The following is a 15,091-nucleotide window of genomic DNA, read 5'->3' as shown; positions in this document are numbered from 1 at the left end:
TCTAATAGTTTCTTCAATAAAATGAAGAATTAAGGGAAAATAACAAATTTAAAAAAAAAATCCTCTTTCCCCTTCTGGTGTCAGCGAGAGGACGACATCGTGGTCCGAGCTGCTGATGTTTTGAAATGGAAACCAGGCACAACCTGTGCCCAGACCAGGGAGAGGAGCCGAGAACATCCTCCCAGCCTCTGGTAGCAGTCGTCAGAGGCATATGATGGGAGGAAAAGACTCTTAATAAAACCACTGTAAAAATCAGGAATGAATTACACATCAAACGCGCCCTGGCAGTCCACTGTCAGACGAAGCCAATGAGGGATAAACAAGTCTGCTTTATAAGAGCTAGACTTCCAGCAGCTGTATAACACGGGCAGGTCGTTGCCACCGGTTGGCTGAAATGAAGGGAATACCTTCAAAAATCATATAGACCTGGAAAAAAAAGAGGCTCTGTGCTGAGGGGAAACATTAGAGATTTTTTTTAAATTAAGGATTTTATTTGGCTGGACTAATGAGCTGAACACATTAGAGTTTATAAAAGATCTAGATTAGGCAAGATGCTCCTCAAGATGAACCTTTTTGTGCGGCTCACTAAAAAAGCTGCAAACAGCCTCAGATTATTTCTGTTCACTCTCTCTCCCTGCTGTCAAAGTGGTATTTTTAGGCTGAGATTAATTATTAAAGCAATGGAGGTTTACATACGAAGAATCACGGCTAGGACGAAAGGGAAATTCAAAATTGGTCCAAGGGCAGCATTTATTACAGATGCCTCACACCTGCAGGGAGTCATTTCACCACGTTGTGTCACACTAAAAAACACAAGATGAAGCTGCTCAGGACTCATTTTTGTTAAATTTCTTGACACTTATGGTTCCTGGAGAACAGCAACAAAGCATTAACAGAAACTATTAGCTCTTTTTAGAATGTGAATGGCTTGGAAAAGACAATCCTGGTGTTTAAGGACGCAGTCCAGCCTGCAGATGCTAGAAGAAGCGATTTTACATCAGAGAAAACAGTGACATTTATTTTGTCAAGTGACATCAAATTAACTGTGACTGGAAAAGCAAGTGAGGACACTGCTGTCTGCGCCCAGGTCAGGGACATGAAGAGACAGAGGCAGAAATGCACATTTAAAATCAGTGTAATTCCTCTGTCTGCTGTTAACCTGTAACTACACGTCAGCACGTGTTGCATTCAAGTGCAAAAAACTTGTGAAATAGTCAACAGGCGCAGCAGGAAAAAAACACTATCTAAGAAGATGCAGAACGTCTGTGCTGTTCTTCACAGTATATAACACACACACACACACACACACACACACGCACACACACACACACACCAGCTCCAACGTCTCGCTTCTCCCGGTCTCAGCTCCCCATGAAAGCAGCCCTAAAGGCGGCGGTGTGCGCCCTGCTCTCCTGCGACTCCTCACCCCGGCCAAAAACTCCTGCGAGCCTCGACACTTGGAAAAAATCTTCCAGCAGCACTATTAAACTCCGGTCCACAGCCTGTCTGTCCCTGCGCTCTGCTTTCCCCTCCTCCTGCGGGGCTCCCCTCCTTCTTTTTTATATGAAATACATTTCGGGAGAAGCGCCATTTTCTCTCCAAAACCATGTGCGATGGAAACGCGCAAGAAAGTTTCCGGCGGCACAAACGCGCTCCGAGGCGGGACGGGAGTCGAGGTGAAGTTTCAGAGCGAGTCAGAGAGCAGAAAGACGCTCGAACACAACAAATAAACACACGTAAAATAACAGACAGAGGCAGCGCAATAAAAACCGGCGTCCCCGCTACAGCCTACCCAAACAATGAAATAAGATAAGACAATTTACCTGTGTCAAGCAGTACGGGGAGTACATGGTTATTTTTAGAAAGGAGAATTGGAGAGCTTATTTAAGTTGGATGGAAGCTCGGTATAGTGCTGCATTGCAATCGCTCGCCGTCCTGTTTCTCTCACTCCATGCTGCTGCAGCTTACAGTAACCCCGCCTAGAAAGTGAAAGCTTGCACAAACTTTCAGGGAAAAAACTTTGTCTCCCTCCCCTCTCCTTCTGCAGGACTTTTATCGCTCTGCTCTTTGCAACGAATTCTCCCTAAAGGCGGTTTTTTTTTTTTTTTTTTTTTTTTTTTTTTTGGTACGTTTGTGCAGATTCATCAAGGTGTCGTTGGCAGAACTTTTGACCTCTGAAATGACAGAAACCTTTCTTTTGATTAATCTTCGATGGCTGTCTGACGCGCCTATAGGGTAGATCCGCGCGCCCCTACATCTTTTACATGGTAATGTTATGCTTCAGTTGCGTTTACTGACCCGTCCGTTCCATGTTATCGAAATGCAAACAATAATCAGAGAGTAGAGGTGCGTGTTTAATGTATTCACAGTTACACTGTTGTTAAATTTTTACTACAAGTGGACACGTAAACGCATCAGAATAGATCAGAGTGGTGCAGCAGCTGCAAGGCAAAAACAAAAGAAGCAAAAGGAATAAACTTATATATAAAGTGAGACCTGCAAACGTTCTGGACACAACATGGACACAGATCGATGTTTATGATTGATTCATCAAATAACTTGGTCAATAATGTATACAATGTATAATCCAGGGTTATGTAAGTACAGCTCAGCTGCATGAATAAAATATTCTGTTACCGCTCCCGATGTGAGGATTTCAGGTCTTAAGTCTCGTGCATTAAAAGCTAAAGTTTGCACTGGATTATATACTTAAATTCATTTGCAGGCATTTGAATCAAGGCATTATCTCATCAGGGCTGTAAAGTTAAGACTATTTATTTACTGAACCATATTTGACCCAGTCTGGAACCCACAACTGTAGTTTAAAAACCAGTGAAGTGAGGCCAAGCCAAACAGTTACTGCAGCGTTCACTATGAAGTAGAAAACTAGCAAACAGTGAAGACAGACGTGTAATCACAGCCTCTGAGCAGCATCGAAATGCTAAATTGTGCTAAATTGGGGTGTGTGGGGAAACAGAACCTCTGTCACACACACACAAACGGTAGTGAGCGATGCACATATCACATAAAAGTCGTAAAATAAAGTTTCTAGGACCGGGCCCTGAGTGCGGTACAGTGGGAATTTGGGTGGGAGTGAAGTCATTGTAAAGAAGCAGAGCTGAAACTTTGGGCCTGACACTGGAGTCCCACAGATTTACGAGGCCTACTGCTTGTGCATGTCTACCGCAAGCCTCTGCAGGGCGAAACAAAGAGATCTGGGCTCTGTGTGGCCAATTACTGCACACGGCCAGATACGAGAGCCAGGGACGCGGGCGGGGAGGGAGAAAGTGTGTGGTCAGGAGTGTATGTACGCCACAAAACTGTAACCTCCTGTCCTCATCGCCACACAAGGTTAGAACACCAGCATTCCTCTCTGTGAATATGATACACGCTAATACAAAACACACACAAACACACACACACACACACACCTTTCGGTTCCCCCTCAGGCAGGTGTATTGACTGATAAGTGCTACACTGGAGGGATATTCTTGCACCCAGCTGACTTTTGCAGCAGAGTCATTAAAAGCACCACAAGTGCAAAAGGTTACAGCGAGCGGTTAGACAAGGATCAACCCCCCGCCCCCCCCTCCTTTATAGAGTCGACTTGCATGCAACACACGCAAACACTCCTCTGCCGTGGCTCCTTAAATGAGCCACACATTTAGTGGTCTGTGTGAGTAAATCTCTCATTAAGTAACACATGGTAGAGCCATATGCTATGGTTGGTGGGTCTGCTGCGGCTCTGCTTTTTCACACGCTTCGAATATACATATTTACCACTGCTCCAGAGTGGCTGGCGCTGTAATGACTTCACCCATCCGCTCAGAGCTGGTGTACAAGTTGCATTAAAAAAATACGACGACGCTCTCGCTAATAAATGGCCAGAGAAACCGATGTGCAGTTTATTCCCGCGTGGACTACTTGAGGGGAGCTTCAGGTCTGCAAAACAGGTTGTGCAAGGGTGACAGTAACCACAAAATTTGCCTAAAACAGCCCCACACCTTGGCCGTCGGTATGGTGTAAAAGGAGGCGCAGCATGGGAGATAAGCTGAAGTGTGGTGGTGCTGTTTGGCTGAGCAGATGTCAGCTTTAGCGGGCCACAGTTTACATACAGTGCACATTTTTGGCTTAAAGAAGTGGCTCCTGATCTGAGGCGGCTCGAGACAGATAGAGGTCACTGCAATAGGGTCCTTCTTAACAAGTCATTTCACATGTGACCTCAGTCTTTAAATTCTTACGCACTTCTGCTAAAAAAAATGAATTTTCTACTATTTTCCAGGGTAAATCAATTAGTTTGAAGAATTTCCTGGTCACAAATTCTTGTTTTTTTCCTCACTGGTGAATGATTTTGGAGTATTGAGATTATGAGGTCCATTATTATAATGACTTTAGTGTCTTTTTCTACCTTTTGAAGACTATAGGCTACACTGTGTGATATAGGACTGAACTGTAAAACAAAAAAAAATAAAAAGTGTTCCTACTTACTATAAAAATGGTACATTTACTATGTCGTTTTCCAGTTTGAGGAGCTCAGCATCATGTTTGTCTTTATATTTGAAGAGCTCACTGACCTTAAATTTGTGCACACAGTGGAAAGAGTTTCTGACGTCCTCTGATTGGTGCATTTTCCAGAGTGAAAGTCTACAGCCTATGCACTGTTTGTATGGTTTTCCTGATGAGGGTCTGAGGTGCAAGACGTTGTGAAAGTGATGTAAAGTGTGTGGGATTGGGCGTTTCTTTCATTCTAGAGCAGAAGCCTGCCTTCTTCTGTCTTGTTTCAACACACAGACACTCATTTCTGGCAAGCTCTTAAAACAAGTTTATTTCTTCTGGAAACAGATTGAAAATCTCACTTTTGTCACTCATTTTTAGAAAATGAGGTTTTTGGGATTCAATAATAGAGAGATGACTTGGGAAGATGGAGATTTCTCTGCTTGTGAAATGCTGGATGCTTTGGCGTCGCCAGGCCTCTCTAAATCCGGCTCATAATGTACGTCCACATGCAGGTAGGCGCCTCTTCATTTTTAAAGGGTCGTGATAAGAAAGGGCTGCCGAACAACAGCACTGCATCATCTCGCTCAGCGGGGTGTGGAATTCATATCTCCATTCAGTTTTAATATGCTTTTCTGAAAGCGATTGCTCAAAAAGAGGAAGTTTGACACGAGAGCCAAGCACACACACACACACACACACACACACACACACACACACACACACAGAACGAAGGGAGCCATGATGCACTTTGTACAACACTAAGCCCCCAGCAGCAGACCTCCTGGTGAGAAGTTGGAGGTGGACACCCTCCTGTGGATGTTCTTGAACTCCCTGCCCCTGGAATCCAATACAGCTCCACCGGCGCTCCTCCCCCTCTCCAAAACTCTCCTCTAGCAGCCGTGCTACTCAATTACAGCCATAATGGTTCATTTCTGTACCCCGAGACACACGATACACTGTAGCAACCCAGATTCTCTGGGAGACTTGGCGTAAGTCTTAACTCTGGGAAACAAAGACTGTAGCCTAGAAAACTGGCTCCCACCTCATTAACAATCACATTTTCAGTCATCCACAGCCCCCCCTCCTCTCACCCTCCCCATCCCCACTCCTCTGGTTTTATTACCATTTTATATCACGTCGATCGTTGTAAATCCACTGTGCTCCCTGGGTGGATTTTTCTTTTCTTTCTTACTTTTTTTTTCTTTTTTTTAAGAAAAGCTGCTCACTTTCTTCAAACTCTCTATTCCTTTGGTTTTTATACAACTCGGCATGCTGCACATTATCGTCATCATTTTCACTCCCATGAGGCGAGGGCGCTTCGGTGGAGTTGCGAAGGCCCCCTTTTTTCTTAAATGTGCGTGTGGAAATAATGATTGTAATGGTTTGCAGCTGAGTAGAGGGAGCTGTGAATGACATTATGATTGCGGTGCAATTACCAAGAGCATGAAAACAGACTGTCAGTCACAGTAATGAGTAATGACTCAAATAACACATTTAATACCAACACATGAAACAATAATAATAATAATAATAATAAAAATAATAATAGATGCATACCCTGTATGAATCTGATACTACAAAGCATTCAGGCATCCCAGGACCTCTGGAGGGTTCTTCGTTCAACAGAAAGGTTTCGGTTGCCTGAAATGTAACACAACAGTCATTTATTCATTAGTTGACACTGTCTTTATGTTCAGGGAATTCCAAAACACACAGAAAAGCTGGCTGCAAAGCTGAAAACGTAGACTTCAGATTTAAGAATCCTCCTCATCCTGCCGCTTCCTATGTTGACCTATTTATTAATCATCCTCAAGTCCCACCACCATGATAACTACTCAAGAAACAATGTCTTTCATCTCCACATTCTTCACACACACACACACACACACACACACAGTTCACCGTGTGTGCTGCCTGCATGAACCCATATGCTGCGCAGGCCTGAGGCCCGGCCCTGCCAGTCACCGCCACTTGAATGGGGAGCAAAGTGTTTAGCTGCCGTTACCAGCACACAATACTGCGACACAATGGCATTTCCTGTCCCTGCTGTTTCACCTGCATGGTCACTTTTCTGTCAGCACGCACTGATTCAGCACAAATCATTCACACACGCGCCCATGCACACACACACACACACACACACACACACACACACACAGTCACATACTACACACATTCAGCACAGACTCGCACATACAGAGGCCATACGTCTGCCCACATGGACACACACACACACACACATATACAAACACAAGCCCTTGGCTGCATGACAGGCCCTACATCGCATTCACTGATAGATGCAGCTAAAGTATTTATTCTAAGTGTTTGTTTCTATTCAGCGCAGTTCATTTGTATGCCGTGGGACACGCCGGCACAGACTTGGGCTCTGAATGAGCATCCATTGCAGTTCTGCTGTCAATTGAGGCAGCCGGGCCAGACAACATGGATGGGAGGGAACCACAGACTGAGGATCTGGATCAGGGATGGGAGTTCTGCCTGGTTAGCTGGCCCGTGGTTATTACTTTTAAGTCCAAACTGGTACAAATTGGCTTTTGCCAGGCTAAATTTGTTTTGGAAATCATCTAAACCTGTTAGGCGAGAGCTAAAAATGTGTAGTTAATGAAAATAACTCTGCTTCCTCTGGTTAGGGCAAGGAAGTTTTCCTCACAATGAGACCAAGAGCTTTAAGTTTAGTTGCTGGATGGAGGAGAAGAGGAGAAATAATCCTATTTTCCAGAACTATACGTTCTCATATCGCGAAAATACCGTAAGCAGAAACAAACACGGACCCAAAACAGGAACAAACACTGCTCGTAGCCAGTAAGAAGATGTAAAGTTATACTATTTAAACTGGCATGTGGGGTAAACAATTTTTTAGGGAATTCAAACAGACATTAGGTTACTTAAGCATTTACATATGCACATAAATACGCACATGCACACGGTGACACGGGATTGCACTTGAACAAATACATGCGCAGACACATGCATAAACACACAGCGCTATAATAAGTCCCAGACTTGGGCTAACCAAGCTGCGGCTGGAGACACAGGCTATTCATATCCTTCAGAATGAGAGGTTACAGCTCGAGTCTTTTCCCTTTCCCTTTTTACTGTAACACAGGGAGGGCATCTGGGTGTGCGATTTCACCCGATCGCTGTGGCAAAAGGTCCAGCAGGCGGATTGATTAACATTGGTTTTGTTTAGCATAGCCTCTCTCGCTCACAATCAGCTCAGCGAGGGCCACATGACGCGTTCATTCGGTTAAACAAAGTGGGAATTCAAGTCATCCAAATGGCTAAGAAAACACGACTCATGGCGTTCAGCCTCAGCATCCAACCTCTGGCCTGTCATCGTTAATATGTGGGGAAACACTGGAGGAAAACCATTTGAAACCATTTGTCCCACTAAATGGTGCCCTTGTCAAGCTCCCTGGGCTTTCTGTTAAGCTCTTAAACTGCCCGGGCCAGCTGAAGGATATATTTTACTCTGCTGATAATCACAGAGTTGCACAGAACAAAGCACAGTGGTAGTCGGAGTTGCCTCTTTCTGACAGGTTTTAGTCAGTTAAAGTTGGAAATGATTTGTGCCGCACAGACAACGGAGGTCAGACTCAAGGTGAGAAAGTAAAAACAAAGAAAGAATTAAAAAATGAGGGTCGGTTAATGAATTTGGCATCTATGTGTCATATCTGTCTACCTCTCCTTATCTCCAACCCTCAGAGAGGGGCATCGTTTATTTGAGACTGATTGTTTGATGTAGCTCTCGGCAGCACTGCCCCCCCCCCCCCTTTTTTTATGGAGCATGGTATCAATTATATATACATGTTTTTCTATATATATATGCAGCATATGCCCAATCCATATGGCCAGCCTAGAGCTAGAATAGACGCAGAGCCTCGTGTAATTAACACTTAAAAAGCTCTAGGAATCATTTGATGTCTGGGACGCTGACTTTTCTGGTGACCGAGTGTAATACAACCCTGAGATGGTTGTCAGATTTTATCGATGGGGAGCGCAGAGAATGTTTTTATTTCTGCAAACAATTGGAGAGTGGAAAAGAGTTCACAGGCCAGGCTGAAGAGAACACTGGTTTTCCACGGTTCAAGTCTCCCTATGAATGTGTGATGTATTAAAGAGATAGTTCCGTGATTTGGGAAATTCATAGAAGATAACCTCTCATGTCTGTGAGTACAAAGTGGCCTCATTTGTGACCTCTGCATGTTACTCTGTGTGTCAGTTGCACAGTGTTCCCAACACGAACCTTAGTGGAAAAATGAAAACCTAATCCATGTTCTTGTATGAACAGTTGATCAAATGACAATCTGTTATGTGAAAGGGGTCACTCATAGTGACCAACCCACCGAGAATTATCCTCTGACTGTGCAGTTCCCCTCAGCTCTGCTGAGCTTTATCACATCTTTCAGCTCAAGTCTAGTTTTGCAGGCCACTCTGGCTCACTCTCACAGATCTCATCATATGCTGGCTGCATTAGACAACTGTTTGCAGCAAAGAAAAAAAAAAAAAAAAAAAAACAGTGGAGAATTCATCAGGAGCTAGAGGAGACCACATTGAACTTATATTCATGAGGTGGACAGAAACATGACTTCGAATGAATGCTAATGTTGCTCTGAGAGTCCCTGATCTGTAAATTAGCAATTAGCAGCTAGCCATATCAATCGAAAAGTTGATCATATGTCAGTATTCGTTCCTTGTTTCTGCTGCCTCCAAGTGGCCAAAAGAATCGGTTACTGCAGCTGTGAAGATGCCCCACGCTGCTGGATAGCAGGTTCAAGTTTGAGATGTAGTGTTTGCACTGGTAATATGACTCTCTGGCTGAATCATGGACTAACATATGGAGTACTGGTTAACAAATGATGTGCAGTATGTAAAGTGAGTTCCACTGAGGTGTTTAGCTAGCTTAGCATACGACTAGCGGCAGGTGCAAAAGGCTAGCCTGGCTCTGTCCAAAGTGAATAGATATGACAGCAAACCCGTAGCTAAATGTCAAGAAATTCAGGCACGTGTAGCCTTTCTCTTCAAAACACATCTAGTCACTTTAACATTTCAGCGTTGATTGGTGAGATTTAGAAACGTTGGTACTGTAGAAAGATTCTTTTGACAGAGCCGGGTTAGCTGTTTCCAGTCTTTATGCTAAGCTAGGCTAAGATCAATCTCAGAAAGAAAGCAAATGAAGAAATTCCCCAAAGGTTTTTTTTCTAAGTACTTTAGGTTGTTAACCCCATTGATTGACCAATGCATCCTAACGGGCATGCTAATAAGCACAGTAAAGAGTGAAAACCTGAATCACTGCAGTACCTCAGCTGCACTCTGCCCGCTCGCTTCTCTCTGATGTATACACTGCAAGTCAGATCTAAAGGGGAACGCTCAAGTTGGCTGCCTTTCATGGCATTGGATATATCAGAGCACATATACATATGGCCCACCTTCCCCTGTCTCTCTCATTCTCTTGATCATACATAGACACACACCAGCTCAGAAACCACCTGGGCTTCCACATTTCTGGATACACAACAATCTGTGAGAGGCAGGTATCCTCACAATCACTGATTAGCAACCTTCTGATCCCTCCATTGCAGCATCCTAATCATTTGCAGCATTTGAACTGAGCAGTTTCTGGAGCACTGGAGACCTCTATAGCAAAACATAACTGACATCCTTCCCAGTCCCACTTCATTCAGCCTTAATTGTATCCTCATTCTTCACCTGGTAACAAGCTAACAAACCTGTGCAGATGTGGCAAGCACATCAAAGAGAGGGAGGGATGGGAGGGGGAACTTGTTTGTAGAAAAAAATGTGTGGGGGAATATGAAAGGGGAAATTTTACGTTGTGTGAGTCCAAGCCAGCGCCACCTCAGGGAGAAATGCTGGAAAAATGTGATATTTTACACCTGCATCTCAGGAGGTGAGGAATGAGACAGGGAGCAGGGGAGGCGGTAATTAGAGGAGTGTGCGTGCGTGTGCGTGCGTGTTTATAAAGGATTTTTAGTATGTTTCTGGGGCTTGCCACTGGTTCTTTTTCAGCATTCAATTTGGTACGATGCATTCGATGCCAGATTATTAAAAATGCTAAACCTGGTTAGAAATGCTAGAAAAAAGTGTTGAAAATTTAAACAAATATGCTAATATTGTTACAGTGATAAATAGCTGGCAAGCCCTGTTTAATGAATAATGCTATTGGCACTAATTCCTCATTAAGGCCCTAAAGAGGAGAGTGAAGAGAGAAAATACATGTATTGTTGTTGTGATTTTTTTTTTTTTTTCAAATTAAACTCAGAAGGCAGGAGATACCAACACCTTCCCAAATTAAGTAGATTCAAATTACTCGGTTACACAGCTGGTGTGCAGTCTGGGGTGTCTTGTGAAACCAATTAATGCGAGGGTTAAGTCTTGATAAAGTAATTGAGGCAGGGTTAGAAATGAGATGGAAGAGTTAGGAGTGTTATGTGATCAGCCTGAGCTTGATGAGACAAAGTAAGACTTCCTTTACTCTGCCAAAAACATCCATCTCAGAAGTCTCACATTGCATCTTTGTTAAAACAAGTTACAGAAATCTGTCAGTCGGCGTTGTCTGGTGTGTTGTGGTGTCTCCAAAGCAAATGGACCTTGTCTGATCTGGGGTCTTAAGTCAAATTATCCCCATGCAACACACCTCTGCTGTATTTTCACTTATTCAAAGAAAACGCCAAACTCATTTAAACAAGTCATAAAGACGGGCTGCAAAAAGGGACCCTGCTGCTTTCACCTCGCACAAAGTGCTCTCCACCGAAAAGTTCATCTTTTGATACTTTTGAAATTAACCTTCATCTTTTCAACAGTAAATACTCCACAAGAAGAGGTGGCCCTCAGAAAACAAGCTTTTTGTGCTTGTGAGAGAGTTTGTTTTCATTTCTGCTTTTTTTTTATGAACATGACCCTGAGGAGGGCTTGACAAACACTGACAAATAAAAATGAAGGAGCACTGAGCTGCCTATATACTTCATGTTGTGCTTGGCGTGTACCTTGTAAATCGTTAAGCGTTTGCCATCGTTTTTCAGTGTACTCATCAAAGACTGAAAAATAGTCATTATAGACACGCATTAACCTTAAAAGAAAAGGAGCACTCCACTGATTTTACACACAAAGGTCGCTTTATTTACCATGGAGGGTACTACTCAGCATGTGAAAACTGTCGTACATTGTCTTTCTAAAGCCTCAGAAAATGACCCTGATGATGTCACAGTGATGACATCCAGGTCATCTTGAATTAACCTTGAGACTTCAAATATCTGACTTAAAGCCCGGGTTACAAACTCGCCCCATGGAGTTTGAATGATGAGGGCATACTGCGCAACAGTCAGGGAGGGTTTAATGAATGATGCTGTTGGGAATTGTAGGTTCCAGCTTTTGTGAAACCTGACTTGTTGGAGTGAAGTTAGGAAATCTCAGCCTCTGCTGCTTCGATCTGGACAATTCTTGTCTTAATCTGTCTCTCATAAGTCCCCTAACTTTATGCAAACAATTCAGGCCTACAACTCTTGGTGCCCACAACTCCGGTTGTCAGGAGTGACACTTTTTCTATCTTATTCTTTTAATTTATTTACTGCAACACGATTGTCAGGTCAAAGACTACGTCACCTGATTATGCCTCTTCATGTGTCCTCAATAGTCACTCTAAACCGAGCAACATGCAATAGTTACAACAGCTTAAAAACCAATCAACCTGACAAACCCATCTGAGCTCGCTCTCCTAATATTTATGCTGTTTGAGTGTATATCAGAGTTTCCATCTTTAAACTACGGCAAGAGCTTACACGCCACATAAGCTATCATAGCCTGCTTGAAGCCTTATTTATTTTTCCAAGGAAATGTCAAGGCCAGGACAAACATAATAGCATAATATTCTGTATACAGTGAGGAATGACATCACTGGCAGCAACAGCCAAGAGGGAGATCACACAAAACTGGAAAACCGCTTGTCTGATCATCATGAGGCAGGCTGTGCGCGTGCGCGCACACACACACAAACACACACACACACACACACACACACACACACACACACACACAGAGTGTGGGATACAATTACCCCAACTATTTACACAGCTATTTACACTTCATGATTACTGTATTTGTTTCTTATGCTCCTAAACAGTACATCACACATATGCCAAGCATTAGAGAGCAGTTGAGACTTTTAATACACCTATATATTTAAAACATGACTAATATTGCTTATTTTGGGGGCCTAATATGTGTGTAAACCATAATTTGGGACCAAACATGTGTCATGTTTACAGTTTCAGTAATTATGGGTCACATTCCTTTTTTGCTTTCCAACATATAGAAAAAATCAATCGCCTGTAGGGCCACAGATACAGATCATCTCTACAGAACGTGTTTATTTGTGTGTCAAAGATGGAGCATCAGCCTCGGGGGAAGCTAACAGAACCCTGACACTGATTGACAGATGCCTCCAGTGCACTCTGACTAAACTAACACGCAACTGAAATATCTGGCACAAATTCACAATATAGCATTTCCTTAAAAAAAGGGGGGAAAAAGGAAAAAAATAGGTGTGTTGCTGCTATAAGTAGGAGAATAACAAGTCAAGATAATCCCATGTGAGGCCTGTCCTGAATTCTGTATCATTTTTACTGATGAGCTTCTTGGGCAGCTGCCATGTCAGCTAGGGTGCTCGTAAACAAATAATTATTCATACTAATAATCTTCCATATTCATGTGCAAATAAGATCCCTTCCTGGTATCTAAGCAGCTTCAAGGTTGTATGTGGGAGGTTCCCCTAACTATTGCCTGACTTGACTCATTTCATGCCAAAAAAAGAATATCTAAGGGTCAAGGATCTGTAAGCTATATGTGATAATTCAGTATAAAACAGACTTTTTATAACTGATTTTGCAACCTACAAGCACCGCATTCAAGTGCATGTTTTCACAGCCTCACAGGGAATACATCTGAGGGTTTAAACAAATATCCTGTTCAGGGAAAATGGGGATAAAACGGGAAACAATAATAGATTTTCTTATGAGAGGACTCTGCCAATTCACATTATAGTGAAACCTCAAATAAAACCACAAATGTTGTCCTATCCTGAAAGAATGTTGAAAGTGAGCAGATCCCTGGGTCAGCCTTAACAAACTTTGGCTTTGTGATGTCACAGGAGTTCTCTGAACTGCACTGCACATATTAATCACCTGCGTAATGAAGGAACTGGCCTAAACCGCTGTGCGTAATTACGCACAAATCAAATGGGCATATAATTGAATGTTGGCCCAAAAAAATAAATAAAAAAAATAGTTCCATCCTCTTAAAGCCAAATTTCCAAACTCTTGTAAACTTTGTCTTTATGTGGGATTCGAGCTTTGGGAGCTCTACACGTGTCACCGGTAACCTTTCTAATATACTGTGTGACGACTTTTGATTAGCTGCTTACACCATATGACATGCGATAGCGCATATCATACATGGGGCTATAAATAGTCTACAGACAGGCCCACATCAGAGACCACTGCAATGAGGGGAGTCATGTTCACCATGTGGATAAAACGGCAGAAGGCAGTGGGCATCGGCCGGTGAACTGAGAGGGCTGGACGCTGATTTGGCCAGGAGGTTGGAAAGATATTTTGGCAGCACGTTATTTAACCATTAAAATAAGGTGCATTATGCTTTAAATCTCCATGCAATATTCCCACATGGCAAACTCTCCTATTTTAAAAACAAGCATATAATGAGTCCATCTCTGACAGCAAACATACACAGGTAGGTGGAAGGACTTGGCACACTCTCTGGTGACTGTTACCCATTAGCTACACAAGTAAATAGTAACACACACAAGAATTATAAGTGGCTAAGTCAGCCCACTAAACTTGACTCTAAAGCTATGTCTGTGTATCATTAAATCTATGGACAACTACAATGAATCTGAAAGCTGACTGCATAAATGAGCAAATTATTGGTTTACATAGCACGTACCATTGTGGTGTAGGGAAATGTGCCAACACTCTCAAAGACCCATTTTCCACTCTCAAAAGTTCGGCTTCCAAAAAAAAAAAAAAAAAAAAAAAAAAAAAAAAAAAGTGTGTGGGAGAGAGAAAACTGCTCGGTTTCTTGTTCAGCAGGCCTTATACCGGAAGCAAAAGAGCCCTAATACACGGCCTGCTGCCCGGTAAACATTTTTTTTAATTTGTAGTCAACTCTCCCCTGTCGAGGCAAAGGAGGGCAGAGCCGTATAATCCAAGTCTTCTGCTTCCAGACTTCTTCACGCAAGGTGTTTATGTTCGCTTTCAACTCGTGATATTTCCATGAAAATAGTCCGTGTCAAGGCTGTGCCTGTCAGTGCGCTCTGCTTTCACTCTCTCCGTCTCTCTCTCTCACTCTCTCTCCAGTCCGTCCCGGTACCGTAATGTCCACCGATTCGCCGCGCTCTGCGCCACCGACACAGTCACCGTCTGAGCCCCGAGTGACAGAGCAGGAGTCTGCCTGAGCACCGACAGTAAGTAGCTTGCACTCTCTGCTTACGCGCTCACCAAATCAGCTGTTGCTCCTGCAGAGGGGACGACGCCGCGCGCTCTCC

At 43.3% G+C, this 15,091-nt stretch overlaps 1 protein-coding gene across 6 annotated transcripts in view; it reads right to left on the bottom strand.

Moving 5' to 3' along the window:
- nfixb (nuclear factor I/Xb) overlaps positions 1 to 6,126 on the bottom strand; it is a 124,405-nt gene extending 118,279 nt beyond the window's left edge. For 5 of the 6 annotated variants that reach the window (XM_041956153.1, XM_041956159.1, XM_041956158.1 and 2 more), the window contains exon 1: positions 1,824 to 1,969. In XM_041956153.1, the coding sequence (XP_041812087.1) occupies positions 1,824 to 1,850 (27 nt within the window). In that variant the 5' untranslated portion in view covers positions 1,851 to 1,969. Of the gene's footprint in view, positions 1 to 1,823; positions 1,970 to 6,054 lie in introns of those variants that run through there. The other variant, XM_041956161.1, reaches the window with a different exon arrangement.
- Between the last annotated feature and the right edge of the window lie 8,965 nt (positions 6,127 to 15,091).

Source organism: Chelmon rostratus, chromosome 17 (assembly GCF_017976325.1).
Source record: "Chelmon rostratus isolate fCheRos1 chromosome 17, fCheRos1.pri, whole genome shotgun sequence".
In the NCBI taxonomy this organism is placed as follows: Eukaryota; Metazoa; Chordata; class Actinopteri; order Chaetodontiformes; family Chaetodontidae; genus Chelmon; species Chelmon rostratus.
The sequence above is the reverse complement of the archived record's forward strand: the minus strand, read 5'-3'. Positions and strand labels throughout refer to the sequence as shown.